At 40.7% G+C, this 21299-nt stretch overlaps 1 protein-coding gene across 1 annotated transcript in view; it reads right to left on the bottom strand.

The window, feature by feature from the left end:
- LOC140464457 (3-phosphoinositide-dependent protein kinase 1-like) overlaps positions 1-21299 on the bottom strand; it is a 77651-nt gene that overhangs the window by 15343 nt on the left and 41009 nt on the right. The window contains exons 3-9 of the mRNA XM_072559525.1: positions 14385-14427; positions 13058-13195; positions 12683-12827; positions 8070-8167; positions 7582-7657; positions 2828-2896; positions 1787-1883 (exon numbers count right to left, since the gene is read on the bottom strand). Of these exons, the coding sequence (XP_072415626.1) occupies positions 1787-1883; positions 2828-2896; positions 7582-7657; positions 8070-8167; positions 12683-12827; positions 13058-13195; positions 14385-14427 (666 nt within the window). The remainder of the gene's footprint in view (positions 1-1786; positions 1884-2827; positions 2897-7581; positions 7658-8069; positions 8168-12682; positions 12828-13057; positions 13196-14384; positions 14428-21299) is intronic.

Genomic DNA, 21299 nt, shown 5'->3' with positions numbered 1-21299 from the left:
CTTCGTACTTTTACACAAGTTGGTAAAAACAATGACTGCAGATGCTGGAAACCAGATTCTGGATTAGTGGTGCTGGAAGAGCACAGCAGTTCAGGCAGCATCCAAGTAGCTTCGGAATCGACGTTTCGGGCAAAAGCCCTTCATCAGGAATAAAGGCAGTGAGCCTTTTACACAAGTTATCTGTCCTCTTCCACAGTGGTGCTAAAAATAACTGGATTATGATCATTTTCTCCAAAATGATCACCTGCTGCGTTTTCATTCACCTGCTTAACTGCATTCCCAAGATAATGTAGAATTGGATACTTTCTTGTTGGGCTTGATACATGTTGACTGAAGTTCACTTGAATTTAGTTCAAGAAATTTGTATCATGTTTGCCTTTCACACTGTATTTCAACTATTGTTTTCCTATTGTTAATACATTCAAAGTTATCTACATATTTGCTCCTCTAAACTCTCCTACTATTTGAAGTCTATAGTATATAGCTGGCAATACAGCTTGCCCCTTTTGTTCCTGAGCTCAACACATTTGATAATTAATTTAGTATATCATCCCTCCTCATAGTTGCAAATGATTCTTTAGCCAATGATGCTATTTCCTACTTTTAAAAATTTCCTTTGCTATCTTGCCTGATAATTCTATAATCATGGATGATGAACTGCGATCTTTGCACCTCAAACTCAAATTTTTATTATAACAAAGGAATATGGAGGCAGAAGTCAATCTGTGCTCTGAGCTCATTGGCTTTATGAGCTATACTCTAGGTTTACATATATATTTTTTAACACTGCCAAATTTCTGCGCTGAACAATTTTTAAACCCCATTGACTAAATTTCAACCTACTATTCACCGCTCTGAATTTATCCACAAATTTCCATTGTCCTGCCAATGTAGCTTAAACCTTCCGCAACAGAACGAGCAAATTTCTCTGAAAGGATATTTATTCCACCCCTGTTCAGATGTAGACCACCCTGCCTGTACAGATGCCCAACTTCTTTCCAAATCTGATGCCCATCCTCCTATGCCAGCTTTCCAGACATGTTTTTACTTGCTCAGTTTTCATATTTCTATGTTTGTTACTGGGGGTAATCCTGAGACTACTGCTTTATAGATCCTGCCATGGAATCTCTGATATAGCTTCCTGATATCTCCTTTGAGGACCTCATTTCCATTCCTACTCATCTTGTTCGATTTCTTGGAATCCTGACAGTCACCCATTCCCTCTGACTGCATTCTTCTGATCTACACTGTAACTAGTTCCATAAACATGCTACCCACTTAGTCCTCTGCCTTATGGATGCACGACAGCAACTCCTGCTGCCACTCAAGTTCCAAAACCCAGAGTGCTCAAGTTTGTACAGCAAACATGTTCATCTTTCCCATGACTGTTTTTTTTTTACAAAAAGGCAAAAAGCACCTTGGTTTCAGAAAGGACTCCTTTAAAAAATAATTTCAAAGGGCTATTTGGAATTTTCAATCTCTCCACGAATCATATCATTACATAAATTTTGATTATATAGATTCCCAAGTATTCAACTGCTGGGAGAGAACATGATAACTGTTCAAAACACTGAACAGGGAGACTAAGCCAATTGTGTCCTTCAGGTTAAGGGGGTTGTGACACCATTACAAAAGCTGACTTTATCATCCTATCTTTCAACTGTATTTTTAATACTATTGAATTGTGATTTGTTATTCAAATGAGACGTTAGGAGTGTAAATTGTTGGAGTTGGTCAGAATTTGGTTGCTGCACTGGCTGAGGAAAAGGGACATTAAATGACTTACCAAAAGTTGCTGCACCAAATCTTTTGCTTTTGGAAAAAACTTTTCTGGGAATTCATATTCTAGCTTAATGATTTTCTGGAATATGAGATATTCATTGCTATAGAGAGAAAAAATAATCACAGAGATTAATAATCGTATCAAGCAGATATCTAGACACCTAAAATATTCACAAGGATAAGCAAATTTATCAAGTTATAAAGTTACTTAACTTTATAAGGTACTTAACGCCACTGAATAAAAACATTTAGTAAGCACCAGATTCAAAAAAGTTGTAAATATTGCTACCTGGAAACACATTTGTCTATTAAAATGTATAAGTTTGGTCAACAAAAACACAATGCCCTGGAAAAACAGAGTGGGTCTGGCAGCATCTGCTGAGAGAAAAACAGTCAACATTAAGTCCAGTGACCCTTGTCAAACATTGACTGTTTTTCTCTCAGCAGATGCTGCCAGGAATGGTGTTTCTTCAGCACTCCTAGTTTCAGATTTCTAGCATCCACAGTTGTGCTTATTTTATAAATTTGATCCTTGTTTTAAATTTAAGCCCATTCCAATCAATCAAGTTCAAACTTAGTGACAAGGCAGCTCACAGGTAGCCAAATTAATTTCATCATAGGACCATGGAAATATTTTTTAATGTGCATCAAGTTCCAACTGTAACTAAAGATGGGGAGGGGAAAAAACAAACAAAGAGAGGGCCAGTTATTGATGCAGTCCCATTTAATACACTAATTGTGCCACATCACTGTTTATTGGGAATGGCACATCATACACTGAGATAAGGAAGGAGGAAAAACTTCATGCCCAAAGCGAAAAGATTAAGTTTTCCAAAAAGTATATTACAGCACCTAAAAGTCTCACACTTAGCAGTTTTATTCAGAGTACCCTCAGTCAAGTTAATAGGAATGAATTTTCAAAAAATCAAACTTGAATGTTGAAACGTTTGAACGCAATAGATCAAATTGCCAGTATAGAAATAACATTGTAGAGCCGAGTTCCCTATTACATTATGCTATTCATCTCATAGGCTTGAGCACTTACCCAGCCCTAAATGGTGGCAATCCAGCTACCAGCTGGTATATAATACAGCCAAGAGCCCAGAGGTCAGAACTGCAGGGGTTAGAAAAATAAATGTCAATCCAGTAGCTGGTCTATTTACCCATCGTTTTACATTTTTACTTCAAGTAACAGGTGTAACAGTTGAAGAATGCTATTACGTGAATAAATTGAATGATTTGGACTCAAGTCCCAGTCAGAGTAGTGGGTTCATGTTTGTAATTCAATTTAAATAGTTATTTTTAAAAAACTTGTTCACAGGATGTGGATTTCACTGGCTACAGCAGCATTTATTGCTCATCCCTAACTGCTCAGAGGGCACTGGAGAGTCATAGATGTACAGTACGGAAACAGAACCTTCGGTCCAACTCGTCATGCCGACCAGATATCCCAACCCAATCCAGTCCCACCTGCCAATACCTGGCTCATATCCCTCCAAACCCTTCCTATTCATATACCCATCCAGATGCCTTTTTAATGTCACAATTGTACTAGCCTCCATGACTTCCTCTGGCAGTTCATTCCATACACGCACCACCCTCTGCGTGAAAAAGTTGCCCCTTAGGTCTCTTTTATATCTTTCCCCTCTCACCCTAAACCTATGCCCTCTAGTTCTGGACTCCCCCACCCCAGGGAAAAAACTTTGTCTATTTATCCTATCCATGCCCCTCATCATTTTATAAGCCTCTATAAGGTCACCCCTCAGCCTCCAATGCTCCAGGGAAAACAACGTCAGCCTATTCAACATCTCCTGATAGCACAAATCCTCCAGCCCTGGCAATATCCTTGCAAATCTTTTCTGAACCTTTTCAGGTTTCACAACAACTTTCCGATAAGATGGAGACCAGAATAGCACGCAATATTCAAACAGTGGCCTAACCAATATCCTGTACAGCTATAACATGTCCTCTCAACTCCTGTATTCAATACTCTGACCAATAAAGGAAAGCATACCAAACAGCTTCTTCACTATCCTATCTACCGGAGACTCCATTTTCAAGAAGCTATGAACCTGCACTCCAAGGTCTCTTTGTTCAGCAAAACTCCCTAGGACCTTACCATTAAGTGCATAAGTCCAGCTAAGATTTGCTTTCCCAAAATGTAGCACCTCACATTTAAACTCCATCTACTGATTCTCAGCCCATTGGCCCATCTCGTCAAGATCCCGTTGTTATCTGTGATAACGTTCTTCAGTGTCCACTACTCCTCCAATTTTGGTGTTATCTGCAAACTTACTAACAATACCTCTTATACTCACATCCAATTCATTCATATAAATAATCAAAAGGAGTGGACTCACCACTGATCCTTGTGGCACTTCACTGGTCACAGACCTCCAGTCTGAAAAACCCTCCACCACCATTCTGTCTTCTACCTCTGTAGCCAAATGGCTAATTCTCCCTTTATTCCACGAGACCTCACCTAGCTAACCAGTTTCCCTTGTCAAACGCCTTACTGAAGTCCATGTAGATCACATCTACCACTCTGCCCATATCAATCCTCTTTGTTACTTCTTCAAAACACTCATTCAAGTTTGAGAGACATGATTTGCCACACACAAAGCCAAGGTTGACTATCCCTAATCATCTTTGCCTTTCCAAATACATGTATATCCTGTCCCTCAGGATTCCCTCCAACAACATGCCCACCACCGATGTCAGGCTCACTGGTCTATAGTTCCCTGGCTTGTCCTTACCATCTTTCTTAAACAGTAGCACCACGTTAGCCAACCTCCAGTCTTCTGGCACCTTATCTGTGACTATTGATGATACAAATATCTCAGCAAAAGACCCAGCAATCACTTCTCTAGCTTTCCACAGAGTTCTAGGGTACACCTGATCAGGTCCTGGGGATTTATCAAATTTTATGCATGTCAAGACATCCATCACTTCCTCCTCTGTAATATGGACATTTTTCAAGATGTCACCACCTATTTCCCTACATGCTATATCTTCCATGTCATTTTCAACAGTAAATACTAATGCAAAATACTCGTTTAGTACCTCCCCCATCTCCTGTGGCTGCACACAAAGGTCGCCTTGCTAGTGTTTGAGGGGCCTTATTTTCTCGCTCGTTACCCTTTTGTCCTTAACGTATTTGCAAAAACCCTTTGGATTCTCCTGAACTCTATTTGCCAAAGCTATCAACTTTTTGCCCTCCTGATTTCTATTCTACTGCCTTTATACTCTTCTAAGGATTCACTAGATCTAACCTGTTCGTACTTAACATATGCTTCCTTCTTTTTCTTAATCAAACCTGCACTTTCTTTAGTCACCCAGCATTCCTTATACCTACCAGCCTTTCCTTTCACCCTAACATATACGTTCTCTGGACTCTCTCATTATCTCATTTCTGAAGGCTTCCCATTTTCCAGCTGTTCCTTTACCTGCAAACATCTGTCCCCAGTCAGCTTTTGAAAGTTCTTGCCTAATACCATCAAAATTGACCTTTCTCCAATTTAGAACTTCGACTTTTAAATCTGGTCTATCCTTTTCCAATACTATATTAAAACCAATAGAATTATGGTCGCTGGCCCCAAAGTGCTCCCCCACTGACACCTCAGTCACCTGCCCTGCCTTATTTCCCAAGAGTAGGTCAAGTTTTGCACCTTCTCTAGCAGACACATCCACATACTGAATCAGAAGATTTTACTGTTCATACAGTTAACAAATTCCTTTCTATCTAAACCCATAACACTATTGCAGTTCCAGTCTATGTTTGGAAAGTTAAAAAAAATCCTCTACCATAACCACCCTATTATTCTTACAGATAATCGAGATCTCCTTTGTTTATCAATTACCCTCTGACTATTAGGGTGTCTATAATACAACCAATAAGGTGATCATCCCTTTCTTATTTCTCAGTTCTACTCAAATAACGTCCCTGGATGTATTTCCAAGAATATCCTCGCTCAGTACAGCTGTAGTGCTACTCCTTATCAAAAATGCCACTCCCCCTCCTCTCTTGCCTCCCTTTCTATCCTTCCTGTAGCATTTGTATCCTGGAATGTTAAGCTGCCAGTCCTGTCCATCCCGGAGTCACGTTTCTGTAATTGCTATGATTTCCCAGTCCCATATTCCTAACCATGCCCTGAGTTCATCTGCCTTCCCTGTTAGGCCTCATACATTGAAATAAATGCAGTTTAATTTATTAGTCTGACCTTGTTCTCTGCTTTGTCCCTGCCTGCCCTGACTGTTTGACTTGCCTTTGTTCTCAACTGTACCAGCCTCAGATTGATCTCTTTCCTCACTATCTCCCAAGGTCCCACCCCACCACCTTACTAGTTTAAACCCTGTCTAGCAGTTCTAGCAAATTTCCCTGCTAGTATATTAGTCCCCTTCCAATTTAGGTGCAATCCATCGTTCTTGTACAGGTCACTTCTACCCCAAAACAGCTTGCAATGATCCAAAAATGTGAATCTTTCTCCCGCACATCATCTCCTCAGCCATGCATTCATCTGTACAATGATCTCCAGCTGGCCCCCCTCCCCCTTGAGAACATTCTGTACCCTCTCGGAGGCATTCTTGATCCTGGCACCAGGGAAGCAACACACCATTCTGATTTTTCGCTGCTGACCACAGAAATGTCTGTCTGCATCTCGGACTAGAGAGTCCCCTAACACGATCGATCTCTTGGAACCCGACATACCCCTCATTATATTAGAGCCAGTTTCAATACCAGAAACTTGGCTGTTCGTGCTACGTTCCCCTGAGAATCCATCACCCCCTACATTTTCCAAAACAGCATACTTGTTTGAAATGGGGATAGCCACAGAAGAATCCTGCACTAACTGCATATCCCTCTTCCCTTTCATGGAGTTAACCCATCTATGTGACTGTATCTGCGACTTTTCCCCCTTCCTATAACTGCCATCCATCACAACCCCTTGCTCTTGTAAATTCCTCATTGCCTCTGTCTCTCCAACCGATCCATTTGACCGGTTAGGATTCGCAACCAATGGCATTTATTGCAGATATAATCCTCAGTATCCTACAAACTCTCTCTAAACTCCCACATCTGACGAGAAGAGCATATCACTCTACTAAAGGCCATTTTTGCTTCTTTCAATCTGCAGACCCTATTGGGTCTGGAGTCACATGTAGGCCAGGTCAGGTAAGTGTGGCAATTTCCTTTCCTAAAAGGACATTACTGAATTTAGATGGGTTTTTCTGACAATTAACACAATGGTTTTGTGTTCATCAAGTACACCCTGAATTCCAGAATCTTTACGGAATTCAAATTCTTGCTGTGGCAGGATTTGCAACCAGGTCCACAGAACATGAGCTGAGTTTCTGGATTAATAGTTTAGTGATAATACCACTTGGCCATTGCATTGCCCCTTCTGATCCCACCAGCAAGAGTGCAAATCCACTGTTTTCTTTCAGAAAGGAAGTAGAGTGGGAAGTGTCCAGTCTTAGACACCCAGTGACAACAGTACACGTTCACAACAAATCACTGTCAGAAGGGAGGAACACAAATGCTCCCAATAGCAATAAAGTATTTAACCAATCTCTCCTATTACTGATTTGGGACCAGTTGTGGTGTTTCCAAAGCTGAGATGCTTGGTTGAAGGCCACATTCAAATAATACGCTATTAGGGTGCAATACCAAAAGGTAATCAGCAGCTGTAGAAAATGTATGATGTAATTATCACCGTAATCCAAGTGATGTAAGGGAAATTACTGCAAGATTCCAAGCTTATAGAGAAGAATCAGTGACAAGATAATCTATAACATTACCTTTTACAAGCTGACTTCTCTGTCAGAAGCTCTGGTGAAACATATTGCGCTGTTCCAACAAAAGAATTTGCTCGCGCTGCAATACCAAAACAAGACAATGTGAAACATGCTTACAGAGCAAACAGCACACTCGTTCACTGCATCCCGTACTCTTACCCCAGTGTTCTAAATTCAAATCGACAACAAATGAAATTAGACAGGCTTAAACAAAAGTAGGAGCACAAATATTACAAAGGCAGTTCCCATTGTCAAAATACCATAAGAGATTTGTACTCATGTTGCTCCTCGTCAATTCTCATAGGAACAGATTGACTTCAGAAATGTAGCAGCTTACGGAGTTAAGCACAGCACTGAAACTGTGCTGTAGCTCAGTGCAGAGTGCTAACACTGGGTACGTACTCCCCAGGACTTGTATGGTCATTCTTTTTTATTTGCATATGAATTTTCCACCCAAAAGGTTGATGGACAGGAAAGGGTTAATTCTGCACCTTGCGTACTATCTGAAGATAATACTTTTGCTGTTCCAAAATCTGTAATCCGTATGTGCATGTCCTCGCTCAGCAAGATATTCTCTGGTTTAAGGTCCCTGTAATAATTTAAAAACAGATTAAAGTACAAATAACCAATAGAATATTTACAGCAAAGGACGTTGTCATTTGGCCCATCATCTCTCTGAAACAATAATTTATCTATTGCTGCTTCGAGCCTTCCTTCCCATAGTTCTGCACATTTCCTTTCCAGATAATAGTCCAATTTCCTCTTGAATGACTTGACTTAACTTGCTTCCACTACTCCCCCTCAGGTAGTGATTTCAAAATCCTATCCACTCACTGCACGAGAAAGGTTTCAATGCTGCCATAGCTTCTTTTATCAATGTAGTGGAGGCATTGGCATAGGGGCAATGTCACTGGCCAGTAACTGAGAGGCTCAGGGTTCAAATCATGTAGCAATTTAAATTGAATTAATAAATAAATCTGGAATTAAAATCTAGCTATTTGAATTAAGTGTTGATTGTAATGAAAAATGATTTGGTTCACTGCCATTCAGGGAAGAAATCTGCCATCCTGGTTCACCTAGGTATGACTGCAGATGACTCAAATGCCACCTGAAATGGTATAGTAAACCACTCAGTTAAAATCTAAAAAGGGACAAAACTGGACAGATCATATCATCAAAGTGAGAATGGCACACTCCGTCCATTCAACCCTGCACTTTCTTTCTCACTAACATCTGGACATTTGCACTACTGGAAGAGCTATACCACAGCCTAGTTTAGCTACAGGCAAGTATATAGTTAGACCCAAAAATTATACTTTACAGATAAAACCTCAAGCATCACATCACTGGGGTACGTTCCATCAGCAGGATAGACCCACCACAAATAGCAGTATCTCTGACTAAGCAGTCAAAGAGGGAGTCCTCAACATTAAACCCCATGAAATCTCATGGCATCAGATCAAACATGGGCAAGGAATTCACCTACTGATTACCATGTCAACTTCTTCAGCTGATGAATCAGTATCCCTCAATGCTGAATACCAACTGGATGTACTGAGAATGGCAAGGACATAAAAAGGATTCTGGGTAGGAACTTCCAACAGCAGTTCAGTAGAACCACCATCAATAAAACTGAAGTCAACACAATGGAAGCTTGTTAGAATGTGAACGATAAGGTCCATAAAGTAAGAATGTACTTTAGCTGGGCTGCACAAATGTGAAAACTCTTTATTTCCTCATATTTTATCTAAGAAAATGCAGATTTAAATAAAAAATTTCCATAACAGCTGTTGGACAGGATCTGCAGTAGGTGGTAAAGGAAGTACCAAGAGGCAAAACCTTACCTACTGCGTAAGAAGCTGGCTGTGATAGTACTAACAGGAGCAGCGAACTGGAAACAAAGTGCAATTTTCACATTGAGTATACCTTCTAGTGTGCTGTGTGGCTATATCATTCTACTAAATGGGATAGATTTTGAACAGATCTAGCAACTCAAAACTCAGCAATAATGAGACATTGTGGGTCATTTGCAGCTGCAGTATTGTATGCAACCAAACTGTAACCTGGCATATCCTACACACTACCATTTCCATCAAGCCAGGGGATTAAGCCTGGTTAAAAGAAGGGTGTAGAAGTCAATATCAAGTTCAGCACCAGGTATACCTAGTCAAATTTTGGTGAAGCTACAACTCATAGCTCATAGCTAAATAGTGGAAGTAGAAAGGGATAAGGCTAAGTGATTTCACAACTCAGTTTATGACTGGGGCAAGGTATAAGATGTGAACCTTGCCTCAAAATATGCTTCTCTTTCTGGTCTCCTCAGTCTCGGTTAATTCTTGAGGTAATATGACTGGAAATGTTAGCAATTTAACAGATTTGAAACAAATGTAGATGCAGGAAAGGCAGCTTTATTATGGGAGAGGAAAGGAGGGAAGGGTGTGAGAAAGCGTGTGTACGAGACAAAAAAATTAGAAAGAAACAAAAAGTGAACTTCTGTGATAATGTAAAAGAGACATTAATGACAAAATAGATTTTTGATACAAGATAAAAGTTACAATGGGAAAATATGTAAAGAGAGCTTTATTGTTGTTAACAGCAGCAGCAGAATTATTATCAACACCTGCTTTCTCTTCAGTGCACTGTGTGAAGGGATTTAGCAGGCTGCCAGCTTTACCAAGCATCCAGTCATCCAACAGTTTAATTCGCTACCTACTACCAACATAGTGAAATATGCCTCAGATTCATACATTGTTCCAATGAACCTCAACAGAAGTTTGAGTAACAGCACTTTATCTTTCAATTAAGCACTTCGTAGTCTTCCAGACTCAATATCGAGTTCAACAGTTTCAGATTATAACCACTACCTATTCATGCAGTAGCTGCCCCTTCTGTTATCTACAGTTCATTTGGAACAAGTTTGTTTTATAATTGTTTCTTTACTATCATATTTTGCCTTGCACTACCATGACTTTCTCTCGTTAATTTCTACTGCCTTTCACTGCAAGAGAAAGATGATTTTTTCTTCTCTCCATCTTCTCCCAGCATGATTGCTTAAAGTATGTTCTGACACTTTGTTCAGTCTGACAAAGGTCACAGACCTCAGAGTCATAGAGATGTACAGCATGAAAACAGACCCTTCGGTCTAACCTGTCCATGCCGACCAGATATGTAACCCAATCTAGTCCCACCTGTCAGCACCTAGCCCATATCCCTCCAAACCCTTCCTATTCATATACCCATCTAAATGCCTTTTAAAATGTTGCAATTGTACCAGCCTCCTCCACTTCCTCTGGCAGCTCATTCCATACACGTACCACCCTCTGTGTGAAAACGTTGCCCCTCAGGTCTCTCTCATATCTTTCCCCTCTCACCCTAAACCTATGCCCTCTAGTTCTGGGCTCCCACACCCCAGGTAAAAGACTTTGTCTATTTATCCTATCCATGCCCCTCATGATTTTGTAAACCCCTATAAGGTCACCCCTCAGCCTCCACGCTCCAGGGAAACAGTCCCAGCCTGTAAAGCCTCTCCCTATAGCTCAAATCCTCCAACCCTGGCAACATCCTTTAAATCTTTTCTGAATCCTTTCAAATTTCACAACATCTTTCCGATAGGAAGGAGACCAGAATTGCACGCAATATTCTAACAGTGGCCTAACCAATGTCCTGTACAGCCGCAACATGACATCCCAACTCCTGTACTCAATACTCTGACCAATAAAAGAAAGCAAAATAAATGCCTTCTTCACTATCCAACTACCTGCGACTCCACTTTTAAGGAGCTATGCGCCTGTACTCCAAGGTCTCTCTGTTCAGCAACACTGCCTAGGACCTTACCATTAAGTGTATAAGACCTGAAAGGTTAAGACTCTCTCTCGCCACAGATGCTTCCTAACCTCAGTATTTCGAGGATATTCTGTTTTTGTTTGTTTTCCAGCATCTGCCAAATTTTGCAGGAACACCAGGAGTGGTATTTTCAGTGTGTTCTCTCACCATTCTAATAATGCTCACATAACACTCCTCTATCTTTTCAATTCCACGACATATTCTTGTGAAATCCAAAGCATAATTTCAAGTATATCATCATTTGGTCATCTTCTACCAGATTTACTTTCTCATGCCTGATGTATTAACGTGTTTCAACGTGTTGATGACATTCTTTACTACTTTCCTTATTACCTGTCACTCTATGTCTTCTCCTGGCTTTTCTCACCTTCCTCCCTGCAGTCATCAATTTTCTATTATATTACAAGCTCTGCATTTGTCACATGAATCAGATCCTTAGTTAAATTCCATTACTCACCCAAGAAGCTTCAAACTTTGTTAGTTGTCTTTACACTGTGACAATGTCTGGTGTGTACATTATCTATTTTCTCTTTGCATTCTGTCTTTAGTCTTTCATTGCAACTTATCTTGAGATATTCAAATTCTTTTTGCAGTCAAGTACCTTAATCTTTGACTTTATTCAGCTTGTATGCATGCACATTTTACAATCAGGGTTTGGAACCAGGTTTTCAGTTGAACTGATGCATCAGTATTGAGTGTGGGGTGCTGGAAAAGCACAGCAGGTCAGGCAGCATCTGAGGAGCAGGAGAATTGACGTTTCGGGTATAAGGTCTTCCTAATTATCATCAATCCTGATGAAGGTCTTATGTCTAAACGTCCATTCTCCTGCTCCTCAGATGCTGTCTGACTTGCTGTGCTTTTCCAGCATCATACTCTCATCTTTGATTTCCAGCATCTGCAATCCTCACTTCCTCCTTGATGCATCAATATACAGAGTTAGTGTGGTGGAACCCAGTTTACAGTGCCATTACAAATATGGAAGTGTAAATTGGGTGTTAGATGCTTTTGCTTGTTTTAGAGGTTGACAGTTGATGGCAAACGTCATTGTCTTCCACACTGATGCACCCTCGGGTAGGAATTGCCCAAAAGCGATTAGGCTCAAAGGCTCTCCTGGTCCAAAGTTACCTGTACTAGTTCTACTGCTGTTAACATAGCACAGACTGGCAAGTGGAACAGACTTTTGTGGTCTGAATAGTTTAATTGAAAGCCACCAGAAAACTTATTTTTGTACTAATATGAAAACAATATTAAAATTCCTCACCTGTGTATGATCCCAATCTCATGTAAGTATTCCAGTGCTGAAACAATTTCAGCAGAATAAAATCGTGTACAGTTCTCATCAAATGAGCCTTGCTTACGAATGTACTTAAGTAGCTCCCCATTTTTAGCATAACTAAGGCCAAAATCTGCATCGAAGTTAAGGAACAAATTGTATGCTAATATGCACAGACTGCAAAGTTGAAAAACATCTTGCAAAGTAATTTTTAAAAATAATTTCTTTGTGTCCTTGTAACTTATTTTATAGAATAATTTAAAATTTATACAACACAGTTCTGTTAAATTCAAGCAACAACTACATGGCTCCCTTGTATTTAATTTTAAACAATGATTGGGACACCACAAAACAAAAGGATACAGAGTTTTTCATCATCCTGAAAAGTGAAGTAGAGTTTTACAAAAAAGGGGTGATCCAGGCGAGACATGATATCCCTTTCTCGAGTAACGTACGGTACCTTATTCTCCTTAATAATATGACGTTTCTCCAGAATTTTAACTGCAAGACAAAGGAATTGCCTCACTGAAGCTGTACATGTTAATTGGAAAAAGATCAATCAAGTTTTCTACTTCTGCTGAAAATCAGCAGTACATAGCTTTTAAAAACAATAACTGTCAATAGTGCCTGTATACATGCCTTTAAGCTCAATTCAATCCAATCTTCTTTTATTATTCTGAAACACATTTTTCCACTGGAATCATAGGACAGGCATAAGGAAAGCCAAAGCAATTATTAGTACGTAGATCAAGAAGGCATCCGTCCAGCAATAACTGGTTGGTTCCTTGCCTAACAACATATGGGCCGGGTGCTGGCTGGTGGGACTAGACAGGGTTGGGATATCTGGTCGGCATGGACATGTTGGACCGAAGGGTCTGTTTCCATGCTGTACATCTCTATGACTCTATCTGCCAACTCCAGCTGGTCTGTTGCAATCAGAAATACGTATGGACTTAACTTCCTGTTCAATTTAGACCAATCAGGAACTACAACATATTAACACATGGCAGTCCTTTGCTTTGGCATCTTCCAACTAAATAAAATGGAACAAACAAGTTTCTGGTTATACTCCCTCTGTCTCACTGTGTTGACCCAAGGCTTTTCAACCTGTTCACATGTTTCTGGAAACATTGCTGTTAACTAATTGCTATGACTTGGGAACATGGCAGTCTTTCCCACTCTACCCTTAAATTGCTTCTGACCTCAGGGATGGGTGGATGTGTAGCACACGAGAAAGAACATAAGTATCAGATGTTTGTTGTGGCAAAGGTCTAGAAGTCAGCAGTGTAGCCAAATCCAATTTCCATCATCCTATGCCTCAGTGTAATCCCACAACATCGCCATCTAAATGTGTACAAGTCATTCTGCTAAAGTGTGCATTTTGCCAGTGTGAATTGGTTATAACGCGATAGATGAATTGTGGGCATTGTTTGGATAACACAAACTTCCCACTGAATGGGGATAGTGATTTTCTATTAGCAATCTTCTACAGCCCAATTTTCCATAGCGCAGTTTTCCACAGCCCGAAATCACACAGAAACACAACTGTTGCATTATAGCAAAACAATCTGAACAGGATTTGGGATTTATAGCCAACGTAAGTTGAAAAGCAGTTTTCCCAAGATGATTCCAATTGTGAGACACATGATGGGGTTGACAGCTCAAACCACCATAAAAATTTGTTACTTACTTGCATATTCTTTGCCAGTTGCTTGCTCACGTGCCAACACAACCTGCATTGAAACAAATAAAATAGTTATCACATACAGAAAAATTAGTGCAGAAAACACAGATTCAAGTACTCATTTACATGCTTCAATATCAACGGCAAGGTTCTTCTCAACAGTAAAGGCACTGTTTTACTCCTGCTTTTACGTTTTTAGTGTCAATCTGACACTGCTGACTTCCTTAATACTTTACTAAAGCTCTAATTTAAATTATGGCGTGTTTAAATCTGCCGAGTAGAACTTGAACCCACAACGATTTGACTCTGCAACAGTACTTGATCTGACATTTGTAGTACCAGTTAATGGCCCCAAAAGCTACGACCACTGCAAAACCTCAGCTGGTTCATTATTAATTCTGCATGGAAGGGGAACCATTACCCTGTGTCCAAGTCCATGTATTGCCGCAGTTCTATTCATTTCTACTCTGAACTAGGGATTGGCAGTAAAATATGGCTTGTCTGTGTTGCTCACATCCTAAGAATAAAATTAAATTGGAACTTAAATAGGGACACTTATTGAGTAATCTTAGGTAGGCACAACACCAAATAGGAAGCTTTAGTGTAATAGCCTAGCACAAGACCTGTAAACCCATTCTGATCTTGTGCCACGTAAGGAACGCAAGCATGCCAAAACATGTCCTACAGGATGGGAGAATGTTAGCATAGAGCATTATGAAGCCCACTCATCTCAACACAAACATAATTTGAAACAGTTTAATTTCTGCACACCTGCCATTGTAAGCACTGGTTCATAAATATTCAAATTAAAATATAATTTATATTATTCAATTAACAACTTTGCGGAACCTTTCACTCAATGTTGAAGGCAACACTCCCACCATCACTGGGCATATCTTCCCAATGCAGTACAGATACAGCAGAGATGGTGGCATTGTGATATATATATTTGGAAAAGAGATGCCCTGGGAATTCTCCAAATTGACTCCAGGCACCATGAGCATGGCATCATGTCAAACATGGATAAAAAAAATCTTGCTATAGCAACTATGCTTCCTCGCTGATAAATCAGTACGTCTCCACATTGAGCACCATTTGGCAGTACTGAGGGTGTCAAGGACACAGGGTGGGTGACCTCAATACACCGAGCTGTTACAGTCCTAAAGGCCAAAGCTACAAGATTGGCTCTATGACCACATGCCACAAGCCCAACAAGAGACAAAACACACTAGACTTCAACCTCACCAATTTACATCACACAAATGCATCTGTGTTTGACAGTATTGATTAGGGTGACCATCACATTGTTCTTGTGGAGACAATAAGGTTACCCTCCATCGTGTTGTGTGGCACTGTTACCTTGCTAAATACCTGAGACTTTGAATAGATCTATCAAATCAATACTTGGCCTATAGGAGGCACTGCACACCCCAGCAGAACTGTATTTCAACAACGTGCAACCTCTTAACCGTGGATACCTCCCCACTCAACCATTACCATCAAACAAGGGATCAATACTAGTTCAAAGAAGAGTTTCATAGTAATAGAAGCAGGAAGTGGCCATTCTTGAATAGATTTAATTAAACTGCCTCTACTGCTTCCTTGGGCAGAGAAATCCATAGATTCACTACTCTCTGGGAAAAGCAGTTCCTCCTCATCTCTGCCCTAAATCTACTCCCCCTAATTTTGAGGTCATGTCCCCTTGTCCTAGTCTCACCCACCAGCAGAAACAACTTGCCGACCTCTATCTTATCAATCCCTTTCATAATTTTAAATGTTCCTGTAAGATCTCCTCTGATTCTTCTAAATTCTACTGAGTACAGTCCCAGATGGCTCAACTTCTCCTCGTGGGATAACCTCCTCATCTCTGGGCAGAATACAGAAGGAATGCCAGAAATAGCACTAGGCAGACCTAAAAATGAAAGGTCAATTTTCTGATGCAACAAAACAGGACTATTTGTGATAACAAACAGTATGACAGGCCAAACAATCCACAACCAAAAAAATCAGATCTAGGATCTACAGTTCTGCCGCATCCAACTAGTGGACAACTAAACTCGTTATTGGAGGTGAAGGTGCTACAAATATTGCCATACAATTGATTTTGATTTTGGGGGGGGGGGGGGGGGGAGAAAGAGAGAGAAAGAGATGTGGAAGTCTGCTCTGCAGCACTGATGCTTCCTCGCTGATAAATGGCTTCCTCTGAAGGTTGCCCGCATTACAAATGCCAGTTTTCAAACAAGTCAATTTAATCCACGTGACATCAAGAACTGGTTTGAGAGGGTGGATACTGGAAGGGCTAGGAGGTGTGACAATATTCCAAGCATTTTAATCATAACGACCTGTGCTCCAGAACTTGCCAGGGCCCTACCCAGAACAACTACAGCACTGGTGTCTAACCAACAATGCAGAAAATTGCCCACTCGTGTATGCACAACATTCTGGACAAATCTAACCCAGCCAATTACTGCTCCATCAGTCTACTCTTGATCACCAGTAAAGTGATAGAAGGCCTGGCAGCTTAATGTTCCAGGATACAAATGCTACAGGAAGGAAAGGGTGGCATTTTTGATAAGGGATAGCATTACAGCTGTGCGGAGGGAGGATATTCCCGGAAATACATCCAGGGAAGTTATTTGGTTGGAACTGAGAAATAAGAAAGAGATGATCACCTTATTGGGATTGCATTATAGACCCCCCAATAGTCAGAGGGAAATTGAGAAACAAACTTGTAAGGAGATCTCAGCTATCTGAAGAATAATAAGGTGGTTATGGTAGGGGATTTTAACTTTCTAAACATTGACTGGGACTGCCATAGTGTTAAAGGTTTAGATAGAGAGGAATTTGTAAAGTGTGTACAAGAAAATTTTCTGATTCAGTATGTGGATGTACCTACTAGAGAAGGTGCAAAACTTGACCCAGTCTTGGGAAGTAAGGCAGGGCAGGTGACTGAGGTGTCAGTGGGGGAGCACTTTGGGGCCAGCAACCATAATTCCATTAGATTTAAAATGGAAAAGGAAAGACCAGATCTAGAAGTTGATATTCTAAATTGGAGATAAGCCAATTTTGACGGTAATAGGCAAGAACTATTGAAAGCTGATTGGGGGCAGATGTTCACAGGTAAAGGGACGGCTGGAAAATGGGAAGCCTTCAGAAATGAGATAATGAGAATCCAGAGAAAGTATATTCCTGTCAGGGTGAAAGGAAGGGCTGGTAAGTATAGGGAATGCTGGATGACTAAAGAAATTGAGGGTTTGATTAAGAAAAAGAAGGAAGCATATGCCAGGTATAGACAGGATAGATTGAGTGAATCCTTAGAAGGGTATAAAGGAAGTAGGAATGTACTTAAGAGGGAAATCAGGAGGACAGAAAGGGGATATGAAATAGCTTTGGATAATAGAGTTAAGGAGAATCCAAAAGATTTTTACAAATATATTCAGGACAAAAGGGTAACTATGGAGAGAATAGGGCCCCTTAAAGTTCAGCAAGGCAGCCTTTGAGTGGAGCCATGGAAAATGGGGGAGATACTAAACAAGTATTTTGCATCAGTATTTACTGTGGAAAAGGATATGGAAGATCTAGAATATAGGGAACTGGATGGTGACACCTTGCAAAATGTCCATATTACAGAGGAGGAAGTGCTGGATTGTCTTGAAACACAAAGGTGGATACATCCTCAGAACCTGATCAGGTGTACCCTAGAACTCTGTGGGAAGCTAGAGAAGTGATTGCTGGGCCTCTTGCTGAGATATTTGTATCATCAATAGTCACAGATGAGGTGCCGGAAGACTAACTGTGGCTAATGTGGTGCCACAGTTTAAGAAGGGTGGTAAGGGGTCACTGGTAAGTAGACCAGTGATCCTGTGGGCAAGTTGTTGGAGGGAATCCGGAGGAACAAGATGTACATGTATTTGGAAAGGCAAGGACTGATTAGGGATAGTCAACATGGCTTTGTGTGTGGGAAATCATGTCTCACAAACTTGATTTGAGTTTTTTGAAGAAACAAAGAAGATTGACGAGGGCAGAGCGGTAGATGTGATCTATATGGACTTCTGTAAGGCATTCGACAAGGTTCCCCATGGGAGACTGGTTAGCAAGGTTAGATCTCATGGAATACAGGGAGAACTAGCAATTTGGATACAGAACTGGCTCAAAGGTAGAAGACAGAGGGCAGTGTGGAAGGTTGTTTTTGAGGGTGGAGGGTTGTTTTTGAGACTGAAGGCCTGTGACCAGTGGAGTGCCACAAGGGTTGGTGCTGGGTCCTCTACTTTTTGTCATTTACATAAATGACTTGGATGTGAGCATAAGAGGTACACAGTTAGTAAGTTTGCAGATGACACCAAAATTGGAGGTGCAGTGGACAGCAAAGAAGGTTACCTCAGATTACAACCGTATCTCGACCAGATGGGCCAATGGGCTGAGAAGGAGCAGATGGAGTTTAATTCAGATAAAAGCGAGGTGCTGCATTTTGGGAAAGCAAATCTTAGCAGGTAAGGTCCTAGGGAGTGTTGCTGAACAGAGAGACCTTGGAGTGCAGGTTCATAGGTCTTTGAAAGTGGAGTCACAGGTAGATAGGATAGTGAAGCAGGCGTTTGGTATGCTTTCTTTTATTGGTCAGAGTATTGAGTACAGGAGTTGGGACTTCATGTTGCAGCTGAAAAGACATTAGTTAAGCCACTCTTAGAATATTGCATGCAATTCTGGTTTCCTTCCTATTGGAAAAATGTTGTGAAACTTGAAAGGGTATGTTGCCAGAGTTGGAGGATTTGAGCTATACGGAGAGGCTGAACAGGCAGGGGCTGTTTTGCCTAGAGCGTCGGAGGCTGAGGGGTGACCTTATAGATATTTACAATATCATGAGGGGCATGGATAGGATAAATAGACAAAGTCTTTTCCCTGGGGTGGGGGAGTCCAGAACTAGAGGGCATAGGTTTAGGGTGAGAGGGGAAAGATATGAGAGAGACCTAAGGGGCAAAGTTTTCCACACAGAGGGTGGTACATGTATGGAATGAGCTGCCAGAGCAAGTGGTGGAGGCTGGTACAATTGCAACATTTAAAAGGCATTTGAATGGGTATATGAATAGGAAGGGTTTGGAGGGATGTGGGCTGGGTACTGGCAGGTGGGACTACATTGAGTTAGGATATCTGGTCGGCATGGACAGTTGGACCGAAGGGTCTGTTTCCATGCTGTACATCTCTATGGCTCTATAAGTGTAACCTGCCAAGCAAAACATGCTTATTGATGCTTAGTTTGTATTCTGCCAGTGTTACTCAGCTCTTGACCTTGGTTCAAACATTGGCTAAACTCCAGAGGCAAATTAAGCGTGACTACCCTTGACCTCAAAGCTGCATTTGACAGAGGAAATATTGGAAAATTTAGTCAATTGACGTCACGGGAGAAAGACTCTTTGCTTGTTCAAGCCTGATACAAAGGAGATTGTTGTTGTCAGTGGTCAGCAGTCTTAGCTCCAGAGCATTTGTGCAGTAGTTCCTCAGGTGGTGTTCTGTGCCCAACCATGTTTGGCTGCTTCATCAATAACCTTTCCTCCACTATAAGATCAGAAGTTGAAAGCTTGTTGGTGATTGTACAAATGACCAGCGTCATTTACAAACCCTCAGATTCCAAAGGAGTCCACGTCCAAAGGCAACAAGACCCTGTCTATGAAACAAAAACAGAATCTGCAGCAAGAAATTCAGCATCTATGGAGAGAGAGCAGAGTTAGCATTTACAGTCTGATGACCCATCTTTAGAACAGTTCCAGTGAAGGATCTGATGGGTCATTAACATAAAATGTTAACTCTTTCTCAACACAGATGCAGCCTGATGTGTCAAATGTTCCCACATTTTCTATGTATATTTCAAATTTCGAGCATTAGTAGAACTTTGCTTTTATGTTTGTGTCCAGATACACTTTTCAGGTCTGACATTTGCAAAAGAAATTTAGTGGTCAGTTTTGAGCTAGAGAATAAGATGCCTTCTCTTTCAGATGAGGCATTAGACTAAGGCTTTGTCTGCCCTGTCAGGTGGATGGCAAAAAAAAAATCAGTGCTGCTTGTGGGAACTTTTTATGCTCAAATTGGTTTACAAGAATTCCTGCATCATAATAGTGACTGCACTTAAAATGGCTGTAATATGTTTTGCGATGTTTGACGGTTATGAATATTGTTATATCAATGCAAATTTCTCTTTTTGTCTCCTTCCTTCACTAGCCTGTGTCAATTTTTTTTAAAATCACACAATGTGAATTGTTACATCCCACAGCTCCCTCTATGGTTTACTATCTTGGGGTCCTGCAAAGGATGCCTTGGGGTTAAATAGCACAAAAAAATCTTTTCATCAAGAACATGCAGTTTAACGTAAGGCAAAAAAATTTTAAACCTAACATCGATTATGCTTTGCAAGTGAGACAGAGTTTACTGAAGTATTAGATAGAATTTTTAAATACTCATTCACAGGAAGTAGGCACCATTCGTTACGGCCTCATTTATTGCAGTTAAGTCAACTACATTGATGTGGATGTGGAGTCATATGAAGATGAGACCAGGTAAGGTTGTTGTTTCCCTAAAGGACATCAGTGAACCAGATGGATTTTTTATGACAATTGACAGTGGTCACATGTCATCATTAGGCCACCTCTTTATTACAGATTTGCTATGCAATTCAAATTTCACTATCTGCTATTGACTGGATTCAATCCCTTGATCCCAGAACAGTGGCCTCGAGCACTGGATTGTGACATTACCAGTATGCCTCAGTTTCCTCTTGCATTTGGAAAATGGTGCATGGTTTTAAACCCAAGTCTGTGGTATTCATTGTTAGGTCAGGAGATGTACAGAGTATCAGTGCTCATTAGGGTACATATCAATACTAGAAAATGTTCGTAATCCAGAAAGCTTTGCAGACGCATAGGTTAAACTTAG

This window comes from Chiloscyllium punctatum, chromosome 40 (genome assembly GCF_047496795.1).
Source record: "Chiloscyllium punctatum isolate Juve2018m chromosome 40, sChiPun1.3, whole genome shotgun sequence".
In the NCBI taxonomy this organism is placed as follows: Eukaryota; Metazoa; Chordata; class Chondrichthyes; order Orectolobiformes; family Hemiscylliidae; genus Chiloscyllium; species Chiloscyllium punctatum.
The sequence above is the reverse complement of the archived record's forward strand: the minus strand, read 5'-3'. Positions and strand labels throughout refer to the sequence as shown.